Here is a 24,196-nt window from a genome sequence, read left to right as displayed (position 1 = left end):
TGTCCTTGCTGCTTTATTGCCATTTTATAGACAGTTGTTCATTTAGCTATTCAATTAAACATGTCTCTCTCCATAGGTTTGCCCACTGTAACAATCAGGACTTTAAAAACAACAGATCTATACCTTATATACATTTATAATGATAAATGTAGCCGTAACTCCCCAGGGTGCAATTTATTAAGAGTAAACTATTCACTGCCTGACAATTACTTGAATTTAATTCAGTTAGGTCATGCGCTTCTGTTGATTTCTAAGCAGCATGTGATATAACCATCTGTCCAAACAAATATCAAATTGTACTTACTCAGAAGGAATGACTTTGATTTTAACAAGGAACACAGCTAAACTACCACAGAAGTATTAAAACTAGAATGAAAGCAAAGTGAGTACATTTAAGGTTTTATTGCTTTTCCTACAGTAAATGTACACAGTGCATACTATGCAACTCATGCTTTTGTTTGTTGAGTCTGTGTCCAGGTTTGTGTGTTTTTCATGTGTACTTAACACCACAAAACAATAAGTATCATTTTAAATGTGTGTTATGAATGTCTGAAGTTTGTTTTTGTTATCAAGTTTATACTTTGAAACTATGAAACTACAACAGCTTTCAATAATCAGTTTGATGGACACACTTAGGTTTAATATGCACACCTCTACAAACAATGCATCAATATACAAATAAACACATTATAGGTCTATAAAAAAACTTTTGACAGTCACTTGTTTAATGCTGATAGAAGATCTCCCCACACACTCAAACCTCTGACATCAAAGTCTCCATCAGAGACCTTCAGAGCATCAAACTGTTTTTCCACATCATCCCTCAGAGAAGGACAAGCCTCAAACAAGGCCAGAAAGTGCTCAGTCAGTTTCTGATAGGACACCATGGGGTTTGCACAGGTCTGAAGCCATTCACCCTCACTGAGGCTGTACTCCATACCAGAAGCCCACTCTTTCAGTACATCACAGTATGCATCTCTAAACTTCAGATGTTTTTTGGCCAGGTCCGTAATAACTGCAGGAGGCAGTGCTGTGACCATGAGTTTCAGAATGCTGTGTTTTTTCAGCAGCCAGTCTACGAGAATATCCTGGGGAGCTGAGTTTTTTCTTGTCAGCAGAGCTACAGCGATGACTCCACAAAAATGTTGTGGTGATTCTTCACATCCTTGGAGTACACAGTCTAAAAAATGCTCTGTCCTGCACATGTTACTGCCTTGGCTCATCAAAGCGCCCAGCCTCTCGATCAGAACCACTCCCTGCACCTCTGCATCAGCACTAACAGCCGAGGAGTCTGTGAGAGGACGTAGGATTTTGCATGCTGATTTAGACTGAATGATCCGACTGCAAAGGCCAGTCACCTCCAGGTCCGCAGAACTCTTGCAGTCAAATAGTGTCTTCATGAGGGAGCCAGGCAGTTTAGGGTTGTTCAAAAGCCCAAAGAGCAGCAGGTGCTGGCACTGGGAAAGGTCAGAGAAGGACAACTCAGTGTATCCAGAGAGGGCAGATAGCAGATTTTCATTTGTGAGCTGCAGCTGTTTCTCCATCATCCCTCTTATCACAGGGTTATTGTCAAACCTGGAGAAGAGATGTTCGCAGTACCGGGCCCATTGAAAAGCTCTGGTCAGAGTTTGTTCATCCCACTGCTCCACCACATCACTCTGTGCCACCACCGCCAGCAGCTCCACTGAGCTGGCCAAGTTTTTCAGCAGTGTATCCATGTGCCACTCTCTGCCTCAGGGTTCAGTCTCAGGACAGGCACTATGGAGACAGACACAATCTAGCATTCAATAAAAATTGACACATATCCTGCTAAAATGAGGATTTCATTGCAGATAAAAAAAAACCCACTGGAAATGGAAAATCAGTTGTAAAGGAGAGGTACAGTGTGGTAACTGCAACCATCCATTTGCTGTAGTGCATTTCATCATGACAAATGTGTGTTACATTCAGACAATGATGATTAAGCCTCTCTCTGTGTGTGTTTCTCAGTACAGCGATATTTAGATCTCATATCACTGGGTAACACTTCCATGCTACACACAGAGAGTAACACAATTTTAGTCACAGGAAACAGCAACATTACACTAATTTAAGTTTTGGAAGTATATTCTACTGCTCTAAACCCCAGTTGTTCAGCAGTTTGATAAATGCTTCTTGTCCCCTCCTGCCCCCGTGCTACTGCTGCTGCAGTATACACATTATTTTCACACTAAAGAAGCAGCATACAATAGTGTAACATTATTTATGTACCTGAAGACCAAACAAAGGCAGAATACTAACATAACAACCAAAGGTTCAGCACTGCCACTTTAATGATCTCACTGGGGGGACAAAATGTAATTCTGCTTCGGTACCCCATATAAAGGTTTAGACCGGCCCTGAGTCCGTGCCTGAACGGGGTCTTTGGCAGAGCATCCACATAAACTACTGAGCTCCAGCTAAAAAGCATGTGCATGAGTATGTGGAGTACCAAAGACACCGATGACGCTTCTTGACTGGAGTTCAGTCAAAGACAGAATCAAACAGAGCTGAAAGTTAGCCCGAAACACTCAGTTGGCCAACTTGCTAACCAGCTCAGGTTAAGCAAGACTTCCTGTTGCACGTTTCAAAACAAAACCCGTCGAACAGCTGACAATACATACAAAAGACAATGTGACACATTTACAAAGGATTATACAGGGAATCAACACACATCTGTTTTTATGTAAACTCACTGTTTGTGTGTTTGTGGCCTCCCTCCGTCTCTCTCCAGTCTCCTCCCGCCGTCTGTCAACGCCGCTGCTTTAACATTTGCGCATGCGCATACGAGTAGAAGCCTCGCCAAATCGTTTCCTTCAAAATAAAAGCTGAGTAAGTACTCACGTCCACACTGACTGCAGAACTGATATATAAAACTAAACCATACATACATTTAAATCCCCCCAATCTTTATATGTATATACTGGTTAATATAATATCTACATTACATTGACGATTGATTTCAATAACATAAGTGTTTATTTTTTCAGTTTCACATACACATTTTTTCGAGTTTTTGTTGGTGCATAACAATCAATGAAACAAGAGGATACGATTTAAGATGTCGCATCATCATGAAACATAAGATTGACTTAAGAAAAGCAAAACGATGAAATATAATATAAAAGTAAAACCTAAATATATAAAATAAGAGGATTCTTACGGACATGCAATATGAACATCTGATATTAATATGGGACAACACAAAGAGCGAAGAGGGGGAGGCAGCGCCAGCAACAAGAAACTTCCCTCCCATCACCAGCAGCAGCAGCAGCAGCGTGTGTGTGTGTACATACATGTGTGCTTGTGCATGTGTGTGCAGGAGTGGGAGTGTGTTAGTGTGCGTGAGCGCGCGCACGTGTGTGCGGTCAGATGCTAGTATGAGAGAGAGATTCCCGCTCCACACTGGCTCAGTGTTGTGGAGTGTAACCTGTGGGTCGATGCAACGCTGCGAAAAGCATGAAAAGTGCGAGCCCGAAGTTCACAGTGAGAGGAAGGTGCGCACCAACCAGCTGAAGCCTCAGGGTGAGCACAGATATCAAGCTGTCTATCGACTCCTGCGATACATTCTCGCTGCCTTCTAAATGATTATCATACTTCTGACTGTCTGTATGCATATCATGATGGGACTTACTTTTCAGAATTACAATTTTCTGTAACTTTTTTAGGCTCAATTCATTCTCACTTGAACCGGAAGTTAGTGTCTGTGTTTTTATTTATCTCAAACCTAATTCAATGTATGTTTAATTATCCACGCTGTGATTTCTGCTTTTACTTCCGTTGCAGCGCAGACATTTCAGTGGTTTTAATTATTGTGTGCAATGGGCTGGAGTTCAGCCATAATTCATCAGGCATCCTCCCTTGATCCTATTTTCAGAATGGTGAAACGTCTGATGTGGTTGTTTTTATTTGAGGCAGTTGCAAAAGGAGGAGACAACACAGTCTTACAATGTTATTGCTGAGTGTTGACGAGGTAAAGATACTACAGTTAAATCTTAATAGCCTATTTTTGTAACATAGCCTGTCTGACTGAAATGTTGCTGTTGGTGCAAATCTATTTTTGTGTGACACTTATAAACCAAAATGACTTGTTTGAATGTGTTTTATGTTTGTGGAGTATATGCAAGCCTTGTGATGTAGGATAGTATGTATATATTATGAGTATGTTATGATTCCATTGACATTTTCTGATGGTGTCAATGTAAAGCTGCTGATGCCATGCACCACACAGTTTCTTTCTGGAATGCATACATGCAAAGTCCTCGTGTTTAAATGGACAAATTAGTCTCCAGATCAGTTTATTGCTGCGGAGGAGAAAGGCATGAAAGTTGCAGAGGGTTACGAGGACAGAGCCACGCTTGTTTTTTTTGTAATTGATGGGATTCAGCAGTCAAATTTCCCATCCTTATGCCTTTCCTGTAGCAATCTGCAGCCAACTGCAGCTTTTTATGAAGGCTTTGCTGAAGTCATGAGGCCTCTGGGACTGAGAAAATGTATATTTGAATGTCTTCGTGCCAGATTCTGATTGTAATTCTGACTCTGAAGTTTCTGATTCTGAAAAACTTTAGCAGATGGTGTATGCAACATAAAGCCCATGCAGGCGCAGTGTTTTTGGCCTGAAAATGAGGAGGTCAGGCTGCAGTGTGGTGATAGAAACCAAGTATGTTCAATAACAGCTGGTTGTTTCTTTTAAGACTCTTCCCTGGGAAAAATGTAGGGGAAACCCAGCAGGATGTTCATTCATGGTCCCGTTGAGAGAAAACAATATTTTGAAGTAATAAGTAGTTTATGTAAAACAATGAAAATAAAATAATACAGCTTTGAGACTACGCATTTAAAATTTTCTCAGGAGTATTTAATCTGAGAAAAACAGAAACCTAGTGTAATTGATTTTTATCGCAGCAGATATTTCTCAAAATTAAATAGCAGGATAAACACAAGTTTTTATCAGTAACACTAACTAGGATTCCATTCCAGTTTTCAGAGAACCAGGGTCTTGCTATTGTTCAGGTGTCAGGGTCACATTAAATAGTTTACACTTTACCTGTAGAATCATTGTAATTCCAGTAAAATGAATGAAAATGACTGGATCAGCTCTAATGGTGGCCTGAGACTTTTGCACAGTACATTTATATTTATTTTATTATATTTATTTATAGTTTACCATTATAAATGATTACACTTTTTGTTAAAACCATTTTTCATCTTCATTAAAACAAAAAATAGATTTATTTTACAGTGTTATTTCCCTATATGCTAAAAACCCATGTTTTTATTTACACACAACACCAGTCATCAAGCTTGTATGAAAAGGTCTCGTACATTGAGACATGAGAATTCATCCCACTTCCCTTGTTCTGTCTGTCAGCCTCCACCATGGGAATGTAGCACCTGTGTGGGACTGCTGAGCTCCAGATATTAGTGTTTGTACACAACGAGGAGCTCTTGTCTTCTGGAAGATAAAGACGACCCTGGTCGGACATCAAGGTCCTGATGTCCAGTGTTGCACCACCGTGTGATTTGGTTACAGCCAACTCCTGTGGGACCTTGAAATGTTACAGAGTTTTAAAGGTCAGATTCCTCACATTGTGCTGCTCTCCCTCAGTATTCAGACTACATTTTCCAGACATCACACTATGAACGTGTTGTTCGTGGCAGCTTTGCTTCTGTGCTTGAATAAGCCCTTTTTGTAATTTGCATCAGATATCTTGGCACTATTTGCATTCCAAAGTGAAATGTTAGATGCTTGTGTCCTGGCCGGAGGTGACACTGCACAAACACAACAACTACATTTCATTCTCTGTTTGTTTTAATGTGCCACTGAACACAATGGCACATAGTATACAGTAGCTTATTATTATCAATTGTGCTATTGGTCTGTCATCTGTGTTTTTAATTGATGAACAATAAGAAACTAAAGGATGTAGCATGGTGTATTCTCATTTGTACCACTGCATCACTCATCTTTACATATTAGTCAGCAGTATATTCAGACACAGTAATGACAGCACCCATGTTTTTCAGCTGTGAATAATAACTACTGACCTGTTTCATGTGTGTCGTTGTGCCTGTCTTACATCTGGTGCCCATTTGTCTTTGTTTTTTTAAGTACTCACTTGTCTCAGCTGCAAAAAACATTAATGGAGTGACACTGGACTGAAGTGTGAAAGATTTTCACTTTAGAGCTCATTGGGAGCATCTTATTGGAGAAGACTGTGAGAAATGTCTCATTTGCTGTATTGCCCTGAATACTGATGTCAGTAGCAGCCTCTGGATCATATCATAATAATAACGTATTGATTTAGAAAATATGATAAAAGACTAGTGCTGCCAGGATCCATGAGAACATCTCATGTCATCAGATGGACTCTCCAAGAGGACAAAAGCACTGCATGTAGATTTTAGGGATGGAAATAGGTATCAGTCACTTACTGGTCAAAATCAGTATCGGACAGATGAAAATGTAAAATCCGATACAATCCAAAATCCTATATTGCATGCTTCACCATGCATTTTAGCTGAGTAATGTTTATTTCTTCTTTTTGGGAGAATAGTATTTGTTACACAGTCAGAGAATTATGTCTTTAAAATTACTCAGTACAAATGTGTTATTAACAGCGTTATAGTTCATAAATGTTCACAAATGACTGCATCGGTAGCTGATATCGGTAGCTGTATGTATTCGAGTTTGTGATACCTGTATCGGACACAAAAAAGTGGTATCATCCCATGCCTAGTAGATTTACATGACACCTCTGCATTTATGTTGAAGGTTACAGTGTGTCACTGTCTTCCTCAGGCTGTCTGTAGGGAACTATGTGCAGCTCCCTGAGCCCTAAACATCCCAGTAGCCCTGGCCTCACAGACATGCAGCAGTATCACCAGTGGCTGGCCAGTCGACATGAAGCCAGCCTGCTGCCCATGAAGGAGGACCTGGCCCTGTGGCTCACTAATATTCTCGGTAAGTGACTCTCACTCCAGCACATGACACCAACAGGATGTTATTATATTCATGAGTTTATGAGTCATCTTGTGAAAATGCTAACTACACTCTACTGGTATTTGTTATAGCTACACACAGTCAGTTTGAGTTCAATAAATTACGAATCAAATAGTAGCTCATAGGTTCTGCATTAAAATTCCACGTCAGCTAAATTAGTTGTAATTACCTTTTCTGGTGTCGCTGGTGTATCCAACACAGACTCTTTGAAATAGCTTGGCTCTAGGAAAAAAACCCTGTAGATTTCATGATCGCTAACAGTAATTCAACTGGTACTGCTGATGTAAACACCTCTGCAGGGACCTGGAATCAATCTGAACCTCATTACAAACTATTTTAAAGTACCTGACTGTGTGAACTTCTTTCCATGTTCACACACTCTCCCACAGGTTTGCCTTAATTGAATAATGGGGCTCATTAACACTTTGTGAGTACTGCACAGCCAGTGGTTGAGAATAAGCAGCGGAGGCTGTTGTTGTATAATATATGGTGCTGTGCTCCTTCAGTAGTGTAGTCACAAAACAAATGCATGGAGCGGTCTGTGGGAAGGTAAACTGGACTTTGTCACCTGTGATGAATTTAACTGACATTACTTCACATTTGGGGTTAACAACACACAAAGTTGGTAGAAAAACTCTAAAAAGTGGCAGCTCTAACGAGAGTTGGCATCCATTTTAAGATATGTCACTGCCGTGAATTTATGAGGAGACGTTTTTCTTGAAAATAAACTTTTTGAACCATGTGTGCCTGCATTTAAAATAGTTCACCTAATGACTGGGAGTTATTGGATACTCTGTGGACTGTGTTCGTCCAGCAGACATTTGTCAAACTGACCCAATTAAGCTCCTGAAACTGATTCCTGCCTATTTGTTAACAACTTAAAACAACTTTATTGTATTCCCTGTTGTCTCTGGCAGTGCGTGTGTTTGTTCTGGAAACAAGTGCAATAGAAACCTTGGGTTCGCTGTGGTGATGGACTGTTTAAGCCTTCTGAAGCGCAAGCATCCATTTGTTACCCGTGAATTCACAGTTTTTAACCAGGTTGATTTTTGTGCCATATTTTGCATTCTCGGTAAAGTCTAAGGGAAACAGTGTTGACATGCAGATCGGGGTTTACAGTTTCAGGTGGGAGGAGGGGTGGGGTACAAGGAAGAGTCCACTGATTGAGTGGGAAGTGGATGCTTGATAATACTGGAGAGTCATTTTGATGTTGTTGAAGGTGGTGAAAGGAACTGAGCAGCTCATAGGCAGAAGTATATGCAGAAGTTTAAATATTTTCTTGAGAGCCCTACACAAAGACAAGAGTGGGGGAGAGTCTGAACATATAAGACAGGAGCTCACTGAGTATTTTTCAAGATTTCAATCTTTTTTTTTTCTGCGCTCATTTACAACATTTGGAACTCATTAAATGTCAAACCCCTCAGACCCCTCCTCCTATAAGAAACAGAAAAGGGATAAAAAAAAAAATAAAAAAAAATCTCTCCAGTTTCTTTCCACAGACACCCCCCTGCCACCACCTCCTATTTCACAATGATCTAACTGAGAAAGAATGGTCCTCTGGAAGTCAGTCAACTGGACACCACATGTTGATCACCAATCCATCTCTGGGACTGTGCAGAATAATGAAGCATTCCAATATACAATCACATGATACCTTTTCATATGTGTCATTTCTACCCCACAGTGTTTTCCCAGAAAGTCCCCCCAGTTTCACTCGGATCCATGTTGTAAAATTTGAACACTTTTGTAGAAATGCTTAAAGCTCAGGTGCCCAAGTGGTTTCTGTGAGTTAACAACAACAACCCTTTAAATTCAGTATCAACTGGGACCAGGTTATATTTCCTTATACAGTATATATTTATACATGAGCACTATTTTTATGCTGGACTCTTTCTTTATGTGTTCCCTGGTCAGGTCTGGAAATCACCGCCGAGAGCTTCATGGATCGCTTAGACAATGGATTCCTGTTGTGCCAGCTGGCTGAGACACTACAGGAGAAGTTCAGGCAGAGTAATGGAGATCTGCCCGCCCTTGGCAATACTAAGGTATAGAGCAAACTTGGAGTATAACAGTAGTCTGGCTTGATAACAGATTTGGTGATAACACTAATCTGGAAGCTGAAAATGTTCCTAATTGACTTTCATCTTGAATGATTTGACAGAAAATTCTTTCAGGCAGAGGAAACATAAGTTAGGCATTATTGAGAGGCTGGATCAGCCTGACTGACAAGCTCAGCTATTTACACAACTCTCCCTCTTGATTATAAGCAATGTGACATCCAGCCATACTAAGTAATACAGGTTTTGTTCATTTTCTGCATTGTGACATAAATGTAATTTGTATGCACAGCAATAGCAATCAGGAAGACGTATTTATAACATTATAATATTTATAAGCATTTGTTTTCCAATTGTGTCACATTGGTTTTGTCAGCTCTGCAACGACCATCAGTCCCTACTTAACAAGGACCACTGCAATTTTAGAAAGTAGTGCACAAAGGTGGGGTGGGGGATGGGGGCTGGCAGCCTTCAGCAGGGCTAAAAAAGAAAAAATAAGCCTGGCAGGGACACATTAACTGATGGGGCCCCACATCCCTTGTGAGAATTGGAAAAATATGTTGAATGTTGATGTCTTTTGAGCTTTGAGTGGGGGCTTATTGAAATCGGGAGATAAAAAGCTAACTTTGCAGATTATTGTTGTTTTTGTAATTTAACCTTAGCAATCAGTAAAATGCATATTCAACTGGGTCAGTGCTGAAGAAAGCAAATGAAAATCTCTGATCTATATCAGGTCTAGGGCCACTGCGAGACAATGGTCTTCAGTGACATTCAAGGGAAGGAAAATAAATCATTTAAACATTTGGATTTGTGTTTGTCTGCAGAAGTATCCTTTCGTGAGCATTTGTAGAGCTTGTAGCCTTCCAGACTAAATTGTGGCTTTATGAGCGTTTATAAATAAAAATAAAATTGTTTGTTGTCGTATAGGTCTTTAAAGCCACATGGCAGATTAGTGGCTAGTACTAGGACTGTTGCCTTACCAGAAAAAGACCCGGACGGAGGGCCTTTTTGCATGGAGTCTCTATTTTCCTCCCACAGTCCACAAACATGCAGAGGTTAATTGGACACCATAAGAATGTGGTGTCAGCTGGGTTTGGCTCCAGCAGCCTTGGGGCCCTCACATGGAGGATAAAGTGGTAGACAATGAGTTAAGTCTTTAACTTGTAGCCATGAATGTTTGTGTCAACATCTGCAGTTAATGTGTATATCAACTTACCGACACGACATGTCTGGTGCTCAGTGCGATTGATTGGGCACGGGTCTTTATTAGACAGAGGGAAAGCAGCAAAAGACTCATTTGTTGGCTCCTTGGTGAGCATTGTTGATGTTTGCACTGAGGCATTACTGCACTGATGACAGTTGGTCTGCTGATCTTAGTGTGAGTGCAGCAGCACAGATGTGAAGAAATACTTGAGGTCACTGACCGTGGGACGACTGAGGAGCCACTGAAATAAAGGAGCCTATTGATCGTGGAGACAAACACAGAGGAGTCCTGAGAAAGAACCTTTTCATAATCAAAGCCACATTCTAAAGAATTATCGTCAATGTGATTTACCAAGTCCAGGACAAGCAACTTGTTTTGTACAGTACCATCTTTATAGACAGGACGGGATAGAGATAATGAAATTTTATAGCTTTAATATCTGATACACAGTACCCCATTTTACAGGTCAGACACATAATTCTAGCTTGTAGTGTCCCTTGCTGGCTGTTGCTGTTGACACATAACCATTTTAAAGAGGACTTCGTCTGGGTACAAGTCCCATTATAAATCAATGTGGGGAGTGGAGTGAGACTAAGTGATTCCAGCCGAGATAAATGATATATCACACTTTGTACAGTAGATGCTGTCTCTCACACGTCTTCCCACGTGTTTGTATCAATCAATCAACTACAGATGAATTAAGCTGCTTTTTTCTTTTTCTGTGTCATATTACGACCATGTGCCAAGATCAATACAACTATCTTATCAGCTGTTGTGATTTATTGCCATTTTCCTGGAAGCCTATAGCCTTATTATTTGCCTTCACATGATGAGTTAGATGAGAACACGATTACCACTGTAGCTAAGCTACAACTAGCAGCTGGTTACGTCTTAATGCAAAGTCTAGAAACAGTTAAAAAAAAGCTGGCCTGGCGTTCTCCGATTCCCACTAATATGTCTTAAGGTGTTGAACTATGTGTAAGAGTTCATGTACAGCTGTGAAGGCAAAGGCAGCTGTACATAAATAATTTGATTTAACAATTATGGGATTTTTGAGCAAAGTATTTCCCTGTGCATATTATTACTTCCCATCCTTGAACATAATGTCTTCCAAAAGGTCTGCACCGTCTGTACAATAGTCAGACATGTAGATAATTCAATGAGGCACCTCAGATATAATAACATGTCATTATGATTGTTAGAGATTGTTTCTGCAGGAATGCAATGTAATTCAACAACACAAAGGATCCCAGAAAGTCAAAAGTAGACCCTGGAAAGAAAAGAAAAATACCCACTAAAGCGTGCATATTTCCCACATGAGCTCATTGCACCTTTCTCATAGCACAGACGCACATATCCTGTAAAAAAAACCACAGGAAGGCGCATAAATCTCTCTGAACAGACGATGTGGGGGCTGAAACCCATGAGCTTGTCATTTGATCCCAAATCACAGAGGGCCTGGTAAAGTAGCCAGGGTTTTTTAAACTGCCATTTCCCATATTGATCTGTAAGAACAAAAAGGTCCTTGATCCTGATCTGAAGCCAGCGTCCCAGTAGATCCATTAGAAATCATTGACAAGAGCTTATGTTATATGGGTTTTGAAAAAAAAAGTCAACAAATCAACTCTGGCGGGCCCATGTTTTTGTCTTCGCCAAACAAAGTTAGGGGACGTATTCCATGATCATTACTGTACAGAAACATATCTTCTAACCTTTTTGTCTGTAACAGAGTATTCCATATCGGAGGATACCATGTCGGCGGAGTGCTCCCTCCGGCTCCTTTTTTGCACGTGACAACACAGCTAACTTCTTGGCCTGGTGTCGTGAGGTTGGAGTTGGAGAAACATGTCTGTTTGAGTCAGAGGGTTTAGGTGAGTCTGCAAAACCAATCTTTATGTTGTTCACATACATCACTGTTAGTCTTTGGCTGTCACTGGCGTTGCCAAGACATTGGAGTCAGATTTCTATTTTCTGTGAATGGCCTGATTGTGCAGGTAGACTATCACACAGGTTGAGAACTGCCTCCCTCTTCTCCACTCTGTGGCTCAAAGGACACGCATCTGCTTGGCGCTTTACCTGGTCAAAGTATTGAAAACTGTGCTTGTGTAAAAAAAAAATGTCTGTAGTGAAACAAAAGGCGCGCACACAGCATGGTGATTAGTTAGCGGGAAAGTAGGGCAACAATATGCAAATGTTTTCCTCAGCTCACAGGCCAATTTGCTCTCTTCCTCCTTTTTGCACTCACACACTGTGTTATCCATGTCTCTCCACGGCAAGGATTTCTTGCACATCACAATATTATGTGTTCAGCTATGTCTGGACTGACAGTCACATACATAGAGTACATGGCCTCGCCTACAACCGACATGCCTGAAATATTTAATTTCTGACTGATGGCTTGACGCCCATCACCAAGCAATTTAAAAACTATGCAGTTAATGAAGGCCAAGTTGCAGGCTCACACAGTAGGCTCTCAGCACTGCTCCTGCACATGCAGTGGACATTAACAGTACAGTAACGGGTAACATCTGTTCTTACTTTCTTGTCTTTTCTCTCTTGTCCCTGATTTCTTGCTCTGGATGGATTTATCAGTTCAGAAGTAGATGGAACAACAGCAGGTTGGCCATGATGCATGGTGTGGTGTGTCATGTATCATTCATCCTTCATCCACTCTCACTGTCTTGAATATCTGCACCTCAAGACAATTGCAGCAATACTTTCATTTGATTTGGGATAATTGGTTGCAAAAGAGTGAATTGAATGCATGACGTTAATGCCCTTTCATCATGTTTTTTCCTTCCACTGCCACTCATCCTGATTCATTGCATCAGCTACAGTGTCTGTGTAATAAATATATGATAAATACCTGCATTTTTTTGCATCTATTGCTATAGTTCTTCACAAGCAGCCACGAGAGGTATGTCTCTGTCTCTTAGAGTTGGGACGAATAGCATCAAGGTATGGTCTTTCTATTTCATACTTTGTCTTAATTCATTTCAGTACATCTCTGACTGTTCACACATATATACATTGTTGGATTATTTTACTGTTTGTGTTCTTTTTCTCCGCTTGAGTTAAATGACAGTGCTCTTTATGTCCTTGGTCTGTACTATAGGTACAATGTGGAGCCCCCAGGCCTAATAAAACTGGAGAAAGAAATTGAACAAGAAGAGAAAGCGCCTCTACCTCCTCCATCACCCGAATCTCCAGCGCCGCCCCTCCCTCCATCTCCTGCTTCGTCTCCTTCCCCAACTCCGTCCCCTTCCCCAACTCCGTCCCCTTCCCCGACTCCGGCCAAAGTGACATCCAGTAAGAAGAGTACAGGAAAGCTTTTGGATGACGCTGTAAGTCAGTGTAGTTCGTCCCTGATTTGGTTTCTATTTTTGACGTCAGAAGGGAAACATCTGTGATAAGTGTATCTTTGTGTGTGTTACAGGTGCGACATATTGCCGACGATCCCCCCTGCAAGTGTCCAAATAAATTTTGTGTAGAAAGACAGTCACAGGGTCGATACCGTGTTGGGGAGAAGATGCTCTTTATCAGAGTGAGTATATCGTAACATTATCCTGTAATGTAACTTCAGGTTTCAATGTATTCATGATCATTCATGATTGTTTTAGGTTAAAAGACAGTCAGTTTATAAAGTCTAATAAGATGTGTAAGCACAGCCAAAGGGGAATAGACTACCCTGATATAGTGTACATCTTTATCACATATTGCTAGGGCAAAATAACTGCTCATCGTTGCAAACCAAATCCACACTATTGTTCAAATTTGAAATGTATTAAATAAATATTTTTATAACTCTGGGGTAAAGTTAACACATTTACTAATAGATTCAATCCAGATTATTTTATGCCTATCTGAAATCTGAAGTTTGTTGGAGGCCAAACCAGATGAAAGTTTTGGTTTCCCAGGCGTGAATGGTGTCAGGTATGTTAATGGTGTTACTAAACACAAAAGGCAGAGTGTTACTGAAATAACGGCAAGTGTATTTGTAATGCATTTTCTTTCTTTCATATCTCAAGGACATAATTTTGCATCAGATTAAAAGAGAATAAACTAACATAAAACATTCATTAAAAACTATTCTTAAAAACAAATGGTAAGTACTCAATTTTATGCTGAATCTTTATTTGAGACACAAACAAACATGATGATTAAAATGGTTGGAATTAGCTTTCTTAGAAAAATGATTTCATTCACAGTGCTGTGTGAATTCCTCTTCATTTACCCAGCATATGGCACCCCGTTGACACTTGGGACTATCTGGGCAATGAATCAACCATTGTGTCTGAAGAGCCTGTCGTTGCTGTGAGGTCTCATTTACTGGTAAAGGTATTCCAACAATGTCCATCTTCAGCCAAACATAATGTGGCTGACTGGTTGTAACAGGAAAATAGAAGCCACACATCTTTCAATGATATAATAACCAAGTTACTACTAGGAAAATCTGTATCACCCAGTGCTGGCTGTTGCAACTGGATTTTACTTGAATCTTTCAGTCTGAGAAATGTCTCTCAACTTTGGATTAGAGGAATAAAACGGCTACTAGAGAGAGATAAATAGCGGTGATCACAGATTAGAGAATAACACTGGTCCCTTTGGGATCTTGGTTACTTGGCAACCCACAACCAGGCTTCACACCTCTAAGCTTGTGATTCATGCCGATTGCACCGAATGTTTTCCAAGTGCAGACATGCAAAAGGGAGCTCACTCTTGGATGCTCTCTGCTGTCAGCTCATTAGATTGCAACCACGGACATAACATCTCAACCAAAGCAAATTTTAATTTAACTAGAAGGTATGGACAAACAAGAGTGTTATCAAATATTAGTGATAACAACATCACTATCATTTCTATGTTTTTTTTCGTTAACTATGGACTTCAGTCTTTATTGTGTTGCTGAGCAACCAAGGACAAATGGGTAGAGAGTCACACTGCTGGTGCAGTACTGGCATCAGACCGTCATTTCAAATGAATGAAAACAGAAACATAACACATAACAACCTTAGGATGAACAACAGATAAAGGATTCTTCTTCTAGGCCAGACAGAATTAGTCACATGCAGAATTACACAAAGGTTTGCATGTATTACTCGGTCACAGTTACAGATACATCTTTTGATCCCAGTCAAAGCAAATGTAAACCTCAAATCAGCTGTCTCTGCCATAGTTCCTCACGCAGGCTGTGATTTTTTAATTAACATTCCTCAGATGGTTTTACCCCCCCAAGCCCACAGAAACAGTCTCAACTGAAAAGGCATGAATAGACAAAAGCCAGTCGCTGGCGAGGACAACAGTGACATGCAGCACATCTGAGACTCAGTGCTCCACAATGCTGTGTACAGCCTGAGAGGCTGACCTTCTCTTGTGGAATAAATGAGGTGGTTGTAGCTTCAACAAGGAGGCCTAGTGACATTGCAGTGTTTGTGAAAAGCACTATCCCAGCTCAGCCCTGGGCCTGTGCCCTTCTCTGGGTTACTGAGGGTAAACTCCAGCTCCAGCAAGGGTCGTGTCCCAGTGTGGCATGATAGAAACAGGTCTACATCACACAGATCCATTAAAGTCACAAAGCCTGAAGGCCTGGTGCTGGTGATTGGAAGCACTGCCCTGCCACTGCCCCCTAGATTGATTCTTTTAAGAGGCTTATAAATGTTGCATGTTATGATGCTGGAGGGCAGGAAGACTAATATCTGGCCAGAATGAGGTGACAATCTCATGAGGTAGTTTATCCATTTCTTGTTTTCATCAAATGATTTAGTATTTGTCTGATTGTCATCTAAAAGGTCTTCATAATGACGTGTTTATTCACAGTGCCTGTGAGGAAGGCCTTCAGTGAACAAGCTTGTTTTAGTGGAGGTGTAATGATGTGTTAATGAGGTACAGGGGTGATAAGGCTCCATGGTCGGGCAGACGTGTTTTATGTTCACAGTCTCTGGGGAATGCGTGTGTCTGAGCATTCAATATACCAGAGCCTTCGTTTCTTCTTCTCACCATTATAATGGTTCATGTTGCCATGGTAGCCAACCTTGAGAATATGCCCTGATACAGCAGGTGGCATCATTTTGGAACTAATATTGCAGATTTAATGAGATGGAAAAATACTGCTTATTGATTGAGCACAGTACAGGCTTTTATGTATTTTTTATTTTATTTTATTTTATTTTATTTTGTCTTTCTGTCTACCACTTAGTTCTAGCTGGTTGGACAAGCGTTCAGATGCCAATTTAAAGTGTGCAATACTGACGTTTATGAGCAAACTGTCATGCAAGACTCAGCTGTATTTGTGTTTGTAGCCAGTTATTAAAGGTTAGTAAGCTAAAGTACTGATTTTACTGTGTATGGTGAACACAGTATACATTACACCTGCTTTGTACAAGCATCATAGTCATGTGCATTATGTTATCCCAGAATTCTAACTCTCGTTTGTTTGTCGGTACCTGCTTAACAAGGCATTAGGCTGTTACAGAGACATCAACCAGTCTGACGCCTCCACATCCATCAACAAGCTCTGACATCAAAGCCATGCCGGACTGTCCGTTCAACTTCAACTCTATCACTACATTAGTTGAAGTGTCGAAGTGAGAGCTCAGCACACTGTTTCAAGCTCTCCTTTGACACACACTGACATCATAGAAGAGACACCATTATCCAATTTCTCTCCGCAGATGCTGCACAACAAGCATGTGATGGTGCGCGTTGGTGGAGGCTGGGAGACCTTTGAGAGCTACCTGCTGAAACACGACCCGTGCCGCATGCTCCAAATCTCCCGGGTGGAGGGTAAGACGTCTCCCATCAGCACCAAGTCCCCAAATATCAAGGACCTCGCACCAGACAGCTACCTGGTGGTGGCAGCACACTACCGCAGCAAAAAATAAAGAGATGAGACTGTAGTTTGTCATTAGTGAAAGGACACAGAGGAAAAGGCTGATGGATATGGCAATCTAACATAATGATGCCTGGTTTATTAATACAGTAGCAACAGACACAGCAGCATTCATTGAAAACTCACGTATGTAATAGTGATGCTTGGGGCTTTTTTGTGGGTTTGTTTATTTTAAATAATTCAACCAAATGGAAGTTTTATTTTGTTTTACATTAACTGTGAAACTAAAGCCAAATGCATTGAACATTACAATATGAGTTAACTTGATACAAGAGAAGTGGTGGCTTTATCAGTCACTAACTGTTATTTTAAACTATATACGATATGACTCCACCCCTGGCTGATTGTACTCAAGTAAGATTGTAAGTCGCTTTGGATAAAAGCGTCTGCTAAATGACATGTAATGTAATGTAATATGATTTTTTTTGTAGGTAGACTTTCTACTTTTTAGTGCACATGGTGTTTAAATGTAATCAAGCGCATGGTGTTTCTCTGCTTTTATACATGTCCTGAGTGAAGTTGTGCAGGTTTCAGGACCTACAGGAGGTCAGTATTCATTAGCATATGTGTATGTGATGGCTGATGGAAAGTAGACACTTTTGTTCATGCGTTTTTCCTCCTCCAGGACTTTTTGACCTGATTGCCATATATTATAGTGGATGAGTCATGTAATTAACCAAATATTGACACGATGTCTACATTCTCTCCCTAAAACCAAGTATTGGTTGTAAAATGTTATGGCGTTTATTTTGTGTATTTTTTATTAGGTTGTTGCAATGCTTTGATTGTTTGTACAAATATTCTGTGCAATGCATTTTTATACATCTAACTAAATATAACTATTTGACAATCATCTTTATATTAATTCATATTCTATTGCTTTATTCTCCACGAGGGTCGGCTGGAGCCAATCCCAGCAGACATAGGGCGAATGTTTAAGTTCTTTTACTAGTTTTATGCCATTCACTTCTAAAGACTGAAATGTGTTTCACAACAATTAAGAAACATAATTCACATGTTCATTTATCGCATTGCTTTTCCCACTTTCTTACCAGAAAACTGATGCGACTATTGCAGGTCAGTGTCTTTGACATGTGACATGTAATCCACAGGCCTGCCTGTGGTAAAAAAAAAAATCCAACATATGCTTTTAGATGTCAAGTTTCAATAAATTCTTAAAACTTGATTATTACAATTTGAAATATCTTCACTCATTTTCAACCACTTTACTGTCTTAAGGGTCGCAGGTTGACCTGGAGCCAATTGCAGCTCACATGGCGCAAAAGACAGGGCACACCCTGGGCAGGTCGCTCGTCCATCACAGGGTCTGAAACATCATGGTATACCATATTCAAAACTTCCGTGAGTCAACTTTTGTCTTGTCTCGATCATCAGAGTGAACAGAATATCATATGGAGTGATGCTTTCATGTTCAGTACTATGTTAATATTAATTAGTAAACATAAGTCTCAACTGCGCATTATATCATTGATAATTTTAAATGAGAATGAACTGAGATTTTATTTCTATATAAGTGCAACAAGAAAACAAACAACACTAGCAGAAATGTGATTTATTGTAGCAAATAACATTGGCTTTCCTGACCTACAAAACAGAGAGTGTGTGTGCACTGGAAGCAATTAGAGTTAGGTGAAGGCCATCAGTAATGCTCTCCTTAAAGCAATTCAAAGTTTAACAACAAAAAAATAAAATAAAATCATAACATAAATAATTAAGACATTCTTTCCTTCAGTTTCTTCATGTCTCCATTTCAGTTGATATTCATTTTATCCCACTGTTAAAAGTTAGCAAGCTCAATTCCTGTTTGTCAAGACTGACAAACCGTGTACAAAATAGAAGCTTCTCTGTCTTGTGGCAATTCATAAATGCATTTGAAATGTAATTTAACGAAATGAGCAACACATCAGTAATGTATTTCAGATGCATTATAATTCAAAACAACAAACCAAAACTGTTCAGAGAAAAACCAAAGACTGTATGAAAAGACAATCAACATTGCCAGTGCAATAGGTCACACTCACAAGGTAAATGAAGGTGTATTCCCCATTTTACACTTTTGAAATCTGAAGGTTGTGTTGTTTGTAGCTGCTGCGCTGTTTGCCAGGTGTGTCATTTGAGCTGAATGCTCAATGACGTGATGTAACATGTAAAATTAAGCAGTCAGGAAAATACTCTAGAGAAAAGCAATTATAGAAAGTGAATTATAAGTTTGGTAAACACATGTTACAACACTGTTTGTACTAAATGTCGTGTTACCAACAAATGGAGCATTTCATAATGTGAAATGAATGGTACCTGGAAGCTTAATATTACTGTACACTAACTCATGACAAAGAGCACAGTAAAATTTCTTTGTAAACATTTACTGTGTTCAACTTGTGACATGGATTTTAGAAGTCATGCAAAAGGTAATGTGGACATTGACAATTATAAAGTAATTATTAATCACTGGTTATAAAAACTAACATGAGTAATGTAGTGGTGAAGCATAAACATTATCTCCGACTTGTACAAAGATCCAAAATATTTTGTGTGACTCAGCGAGAAGGAGGTTAGTCCTGCTGTTATTTCCTCACATCAGATTACACGACGCTGGAAAACTCTAACAAGGGGAAACATTGTTGAAAAGTGAACCGCAGTTCAGACACTTTTCAAGTCATCTTGCAGAAAAACTCCATGTTGTTTTTGGACTTCAGACTTAATTCTTCACATTTTTCCACCAGTGTACTCATCCCATCTGCCACTACAGAAAAAACACAAATGGGGGGGATTATAACAATTTAGTTTTCAGGAAGATAAGCTTAATGACTTGATATATACACATTCTTTTTTTAAAATGGATTTACTGAAAAATAAAATATGTGCTGCCTTTTTGGACATATGAGAAAAGCCCTGCATTTACAATACTATACAGTTTAAATGAAAATATATCAAGGATAAACAACTTACCTTTAAACCACCACCACCTGATAAAGAACTGTTCATCGCCTGTTTCTCAGTCTCTTCCTGTTTCTTCCTTTTCCTCTCGACCGCTTCTGGATTTTTGACACCCCTATATGTTGTCTAAAACACAGAATGTACAATGACCAAGGACTAGGAGGGAACAGCTTTATTTAAGTATCTTATGTTAGAATTCTAAACAAGAAGTTTTTATAAGCATGCATGTGTTTCAAAAGCAGATTTGGATAACTTGTATTACTGCAAGCTTTTCGGGATGCACAAAGCATATTCTATCACATCTTACGAAAGTGTATTTAAATGCCAAATAAGTGATTCAGCTGAAGCTGTTTGGAAGAGTGCAGTACGGGTAAAAACACTGTGGAGTGGGGCTCAGGCTTTTGTATGTGGTAGTTTGGGGTGTGGATTGCAAGGATGTCGATTATTTAAAGATGAAAAAAGTGAGACAGAGAAGCAAGATGTGGTGGTTAAAATACCAGCAAATCCAAAAGATTCACCTGGTCCATGTCTACTTACCTTGATACAACTTTAGTATGGCTCTTACGGGTTTGCATGAAGCTTTTCTGTACAATAAGAAATGACTCACCACACTGTCAAGCGTGTCTGCCTTGAATGGGGTGTGTATGTATTTTACAGTGGGCTAAAAAGTTAAACTTTAATTAACCTTTAAAGATGCAATAACATTAATAACTACACATCAAATATTACCTTTGGAAAGGTTACAATGTTAGATATTATAAAGTGCTGAATAGCTTTTGGTCACTTTTGCAAAGCTGTGATGTGTTTTGCTGTTGAATTGTACTTTGTAAGGCAGATTACAATTTTGAAACAACTCCCAATGTCACAACATACAATTCAACCACATCATCAACTGCAGCCAGCAGTAAGATGTATTGCTTTCTAAACTATAAGTAATTAGTTTGCGCTACATTCATACATATATGTTTATTACTGACCTCCTTTTGTCTCTTCTCAGCAGCCTCAGCTAACTGCCGTCTCCTTGTTTCCTATTCAAAACATAAAAAAGCTGTAAACACGATGGGCCAGTGAGGCCAAACACAAGGCATCGGTGGGCATTATTATAATATGAAAACCACATACTATAAAATTGATTTAAAAAAATATATGCAACCAAAAATGTTTTCGACCAACATTACAAAATACATGACTTTACGACACCAAACATATGACCACAACATTTGTTTGTGATCATGTCCATCATTGGGGGTGGCTGAAAAGATTCAGACGACCCCTTGTGACACTTTCAGTGGAATACATCACTAGGACTGTATGCTAGCGAGCTAGAAAGCGTTTACAAGTCGATCACGTGTTGTGCAGTATTAGATTCCCCCACCTCTTCAGATAACTGGAATTCACCACGGTCAATTCATGCTTTAATACCGATGTAGATTAACATCACGTATCGTCTCGTCCATATGGAAGACATTGAAAACGTAGGTTTTCACGTTGTTGACAGTGTTGGGCCTACAGCTGAGTTAAACATGCCGGTGTTTACAGAAGCGGAATACAGCCAACGCCTCCTGAACATGACCCAGTATAAAGCCTGTTTGTAAAGTCACGTAGGCTGTGCAAATAATGTGCAGTGTAACACAAATGGTCTGGGAACATATGCAACACATTACACTTGGATTAGTGCTGTAGTCATTTCGCTTACAGGATCTGGAGTGATAACGACGTCGTCCGCTTCACCGCAAAGGCACGAAAGGCACATCCCCATACTGACGTGAGTGGTCGATCCAAGGCAGCAACAAAAAAAACAGCGTTGAAAATGAAGTATCAGTGTTTTAGTTTAGCCCACGCAGCTGTTTGTTTAGAGGGTCGTTTCAAAGTGTTGTGCTTAAAGTAGAAGAAGCAGCCGCTACTTCTAGTTACCGTTGGCTCGCCTGGCATTACGTGACCGGTGGCTAACGGTAGCTTCACTACGATAGCGTTAGCACTACAGCTAGCCAACGCTACATGCAGTCTCTATCCACACCTCTTGTTTAATCCCCTCGGCATTTAGAAGTCAGCTGTTTCAGAGTCAGTCAAATGTTTTCTCTCGGTTTGTTTTGGTCAGAGTTCAGCTGGCTGGCAAATCTACCAGGCTGCGTTCAACGGCGGTACGTTGACAAACGCAGCTACTAGCCTTCTTAGGCACACAGTAACACAACTGTGATGTCAGCGGTCTAACACCAATACCCGTGTATTCGTCAAATATAAGAAGCGCTGTAACTAACTTGATATTGATAGAACTGATTCATTGTACATGATGTCAGTTTTTTGTGACTTTGAACATAGCTCAGCGTATAGGCACACTAATTGTGTTAGTGTGGCTACAGCGCCACCATGTGTTCTAAGAGCAGGGTTACAGCACTTAATCAAATACACAAAACCCAGAAACTAAATCCACACATGGAGTGCTTGTTTCTGGATTTAGGTCTTTTAGGTTAGAGGGGGGTTAAACTCAACAGCAAAGATTTGTATGCATTTTATATTTATCCACTAATGTAGTCCATGTACAGTACTGTGAAAAAGTATGTCCAACCAGTAAGTAAAAAATTAATACATTTATACATAGACAATGTTTAATATAATATTGCATATTGTTTTACCTAAAATCCCAACAGTGAGGGGGAGGAGACCACACACTGTCCTTTACTGAAATCTGAAATGTAAAGCAGGTACAGCACATGACTCAAAAGAGACCTGTTGACTACTCTGGAGTCTTAGTCGGAGGAGAAGACAAGACTATTGCTTCTAACCTGTGCCTTTGTTGGGTAACCTTTTTTGATATTTGGTATACAAAGGCAATATCAAACACATTTCAAAAGAGTGCAAGTCTCTTAATGCACCCATAACCCATATTCAAGACAGTAAACAGGAATGAATGACACCAGACATCTCATGTGGCCCTCCAAACAATTTCATGTGGCCTGCCACTTAATATCAAGTCATAATAAGTTATTTCTGTGTTTCTTTATTAATAGATTCATTTTGCATCATCAATATGTTTTTTATTGTGAACTATATAGTGTTTCATATCAAAACAAACACTTTCTGGGGGTTTCTTTGATACCATAATAGAATATCATTCACATCGCCCACCCCAACTGAAAAGTTCATCACTTGACTGACCCCCTCCTGACCAGATGCTCAGTGTTCCCCGGGTCATTTGATTTTCAAACCCCTGGTTTAAACTGTATGCTGGATATATAATTTTCCTTGAAATTAACAATACATTTCCTCTTCTACATAGATGATAACTGCATTATTTTTTAATAGCATTGAACTCCAAATTGTATTACCCTAGACAGTCAATTATCTATTGATCTGTCTGTCTGTTTGTCTGATGTCACTTAACAGGATAATGATATTGAATGCATTACAGTGAACTATATGTGTATGCTGTCAGAAATGTTACTGTAGTTAAAACGGACCTTGTCAGGAGCAGTAGTCCATGTGGAGTTCTAACAAGGATGTGTGCGTAATGTCAGTACCTGTTCAACATGTACCTGTTTCCTTTTGTTTTTTCTTGTATTTCTTATCCAAATACACTGGTGTTCCACTGGACAGTTATGTTATTAGCAGAACAGACAGACATACCTCATATTTATAGATGGATGTGCTCTTTTTGGTCTGTGAGTGGATGGTAAACTGCACCAGATGGTGTTGTAGACAAACATGTTCTGTATGTGCTCCAAAAAGTTTTTCATGTGTGAGAAATTATTATGTAGTGCAGTAAAGCTGTCGAAAACTTGAAATGTCTAGAACCAGAGTTTTGAGCCCAACTCACACAACATGTACTTGTACTGTATGTGCTTGTAAATTTAATCTGGATTCTTTTTATTTGTTTTCTGCCTGTGTTTGTAGTATTTCGTATTTGCTGCTGCCTGTCTTGGCCAGGACTCCCTTGAAAAAGAGGTTCTTAATGCCAATAGGATTTTCCTGGTTAATAAAAGGTTACATTAAAACAAATACATATTTATATATATATATATATTTATATAATATTATATCATATTATATTTATATATAAAACTTAAATACAA

At 39.6% G+C, this 24,196-nt stretch overlaps 3 protein-coding genes across 5 annotated transcripts; 1 reads left to right on the top strand and 2 right to left on the bottom strand.

The window, feature by feature from the left end:
* fancf (FA complementation group F) lies at nucleotides 1-2,778 on the bottom strand. Its single transcript, XM_044035357.1, has 2 exons — nucleotides 2,715-2,778; nucleotides 1-1,758 (listed from the first exon to the last, which is right to left on the bottom strand). Exon 2 carries the CDS (start codon nucleotides 1,716-1,718, stop codon nucleotides 717-719), a length of 1,002 nt encoding a protein of 333 aa, XP_043891292.1. The 5' UTR covers nucleotides 1,719-1,758; nucleotides 2,715-2,778; the 3' UTR covers nucleotides 1-716.
* Nucleotides 2,779-3,342: 564 nt separating this feature from the next.
* LOC122775931 (growth arrest-specific protein 2) lies at nucleotides 3,343-18,354 on the top strand. 3 transcript variants are annotated; one of them, XM_044036172.1, is made up of 10 exons: nucleotides 3,343-3,543; nucleotides 5,387-5,589; nucleotides 6,818-6,979; nucleotides 8,933-9,063; nucleotides 12,009-12,150; nucleotides 12,877-12,897; nucleotides 13,174-13,237; nucleotides 13,395-13,623; nucleotides 13,716-13,823; nucleotides 16,951-18,354. In XM_044036172.1, the coding sequence occupies exons 3-10, from the start codon at nucleotides 6,835-6,837 to the stop codon at nucleotides 17,158-17,160; spliced, it is 1,050 nt and encodes a 349-aa protein (XP_043892107.1). In that variant the 5' UTR covers nucleotides 3,343-3,543; nucleotides 5,387-5,589; nucleotides 6,818-6,834; the 3' UTR covers nucleotides 17,161-18,354. The 3 variants fall into 3 exon arrangements, with proteins under 3 accessions (XP_043892107.1, XP_043892106.1, XP_043892108.1); XM_044036171.1 differs by lacking the exon at nucleotides 5,387-5,589; XM_044036173.1 differs by lacking the exons at nucleotides 5,387-5,589; nucleotides 12,877-12,897.
* A 372-nt stretch (nucleotides 18,355-18,726) lies between these two features.
* LOC122775932 (small VCP interacting protein) lies at nucleotides 18,727-22,270 on the bottom strand. The gene is made up of 4 exons (XM_044036174.1): nucleotides 21,823-22,270; nucleotides 21,104-21,154; nucleotides 20,139-20,252; nucleotides 18,727-19,932 (listed from the first exon to the last, which is right to left on the bottom strand). The coding sequence occupies exons 1-4, from the start codon at nucleotides 21,883-21,885 to the stop codon at nucleotides 19,918-19,920; spliced, it is 243 nt and encodes an 80-aa protein (XP_043892109.1). The 5' UTR covers nucleotides 21,886-22,270; the 3' UTR covers nucleotides 18,727-19,917.
* Between the last annotated feature and the right edge of the window lie 1,926 nt (nucleotides 22,271-24,196).

Source organism: Solea senegalensis, linkage group LG10, assembly GCF_019176455.1.
Source record: "Solea senegalensis isolate Sse05_10M linkage group LG10, IFAPA_SoseM_1, whole genome shotgun sequence".
NCBI classification, from domain to species: domain Eukaryota; kingdom Metazoa; phylum Chordata; class Actinopteri; order Pleuronectiformes; family Soleidae; genus Solea; species Solea senegalensis.
This window is presented reverse-complemented; position numbering and strand designations above follow the sequence as displayed.

Bases quoted from the DNA above. Each gene is read 5' to 3' on its own strand.
- fancf (XM_044035357.1), bottom strand. From the start codon at position 1,718: ATGGATACACTGCTGAAAAACTTGGCCAGCTCAGTGGAGCTGCTGGCG.
- LOC122775931 (XM_044036171.1), top strand. From the start codon at position 6,835: ATGTGCAGCTCCCTGAGCCCTAAACATCCCAGTAGCCCTGGCCTCACA. The intron at 12,151-12,876 runs GTGAGTCTGCAA...TTATCAGTTCAG, and splicing joins GTTTGAGTCAGAGGGTTTAG to AAGTAGATGGAACAACAGCA. The intron at 13,238-13,394 runs GTATGGTCTTTC...TCTGTACTATAG, and splicing joins TTGGGACGAATAGCATCAAG to GTACAATGTGGAGCCCCCAG.
- LOC122775932 (XM_044036174.1), bottom strand. From the start codon at position 21,885: ATGGGGATGTGCCTTTCGTGCCTTTGCGGTGAAGCGGACGACGTCGTT. The intron at 21,155-21,822 runs GTAAGCGAAATG...TGTTTTGAATAG, and splicing joins TCGTTATCACTCCAGATCCT to GAAACAAGGAGACGGCAGTT. The intron at 20,253-21,103 runs GTCAGTAATAAA...TCTGTGTTTTAG, and splicing joins CTGAGAAGAGACAAAAGGAG to ACAACATATAGGGGTGTCAA.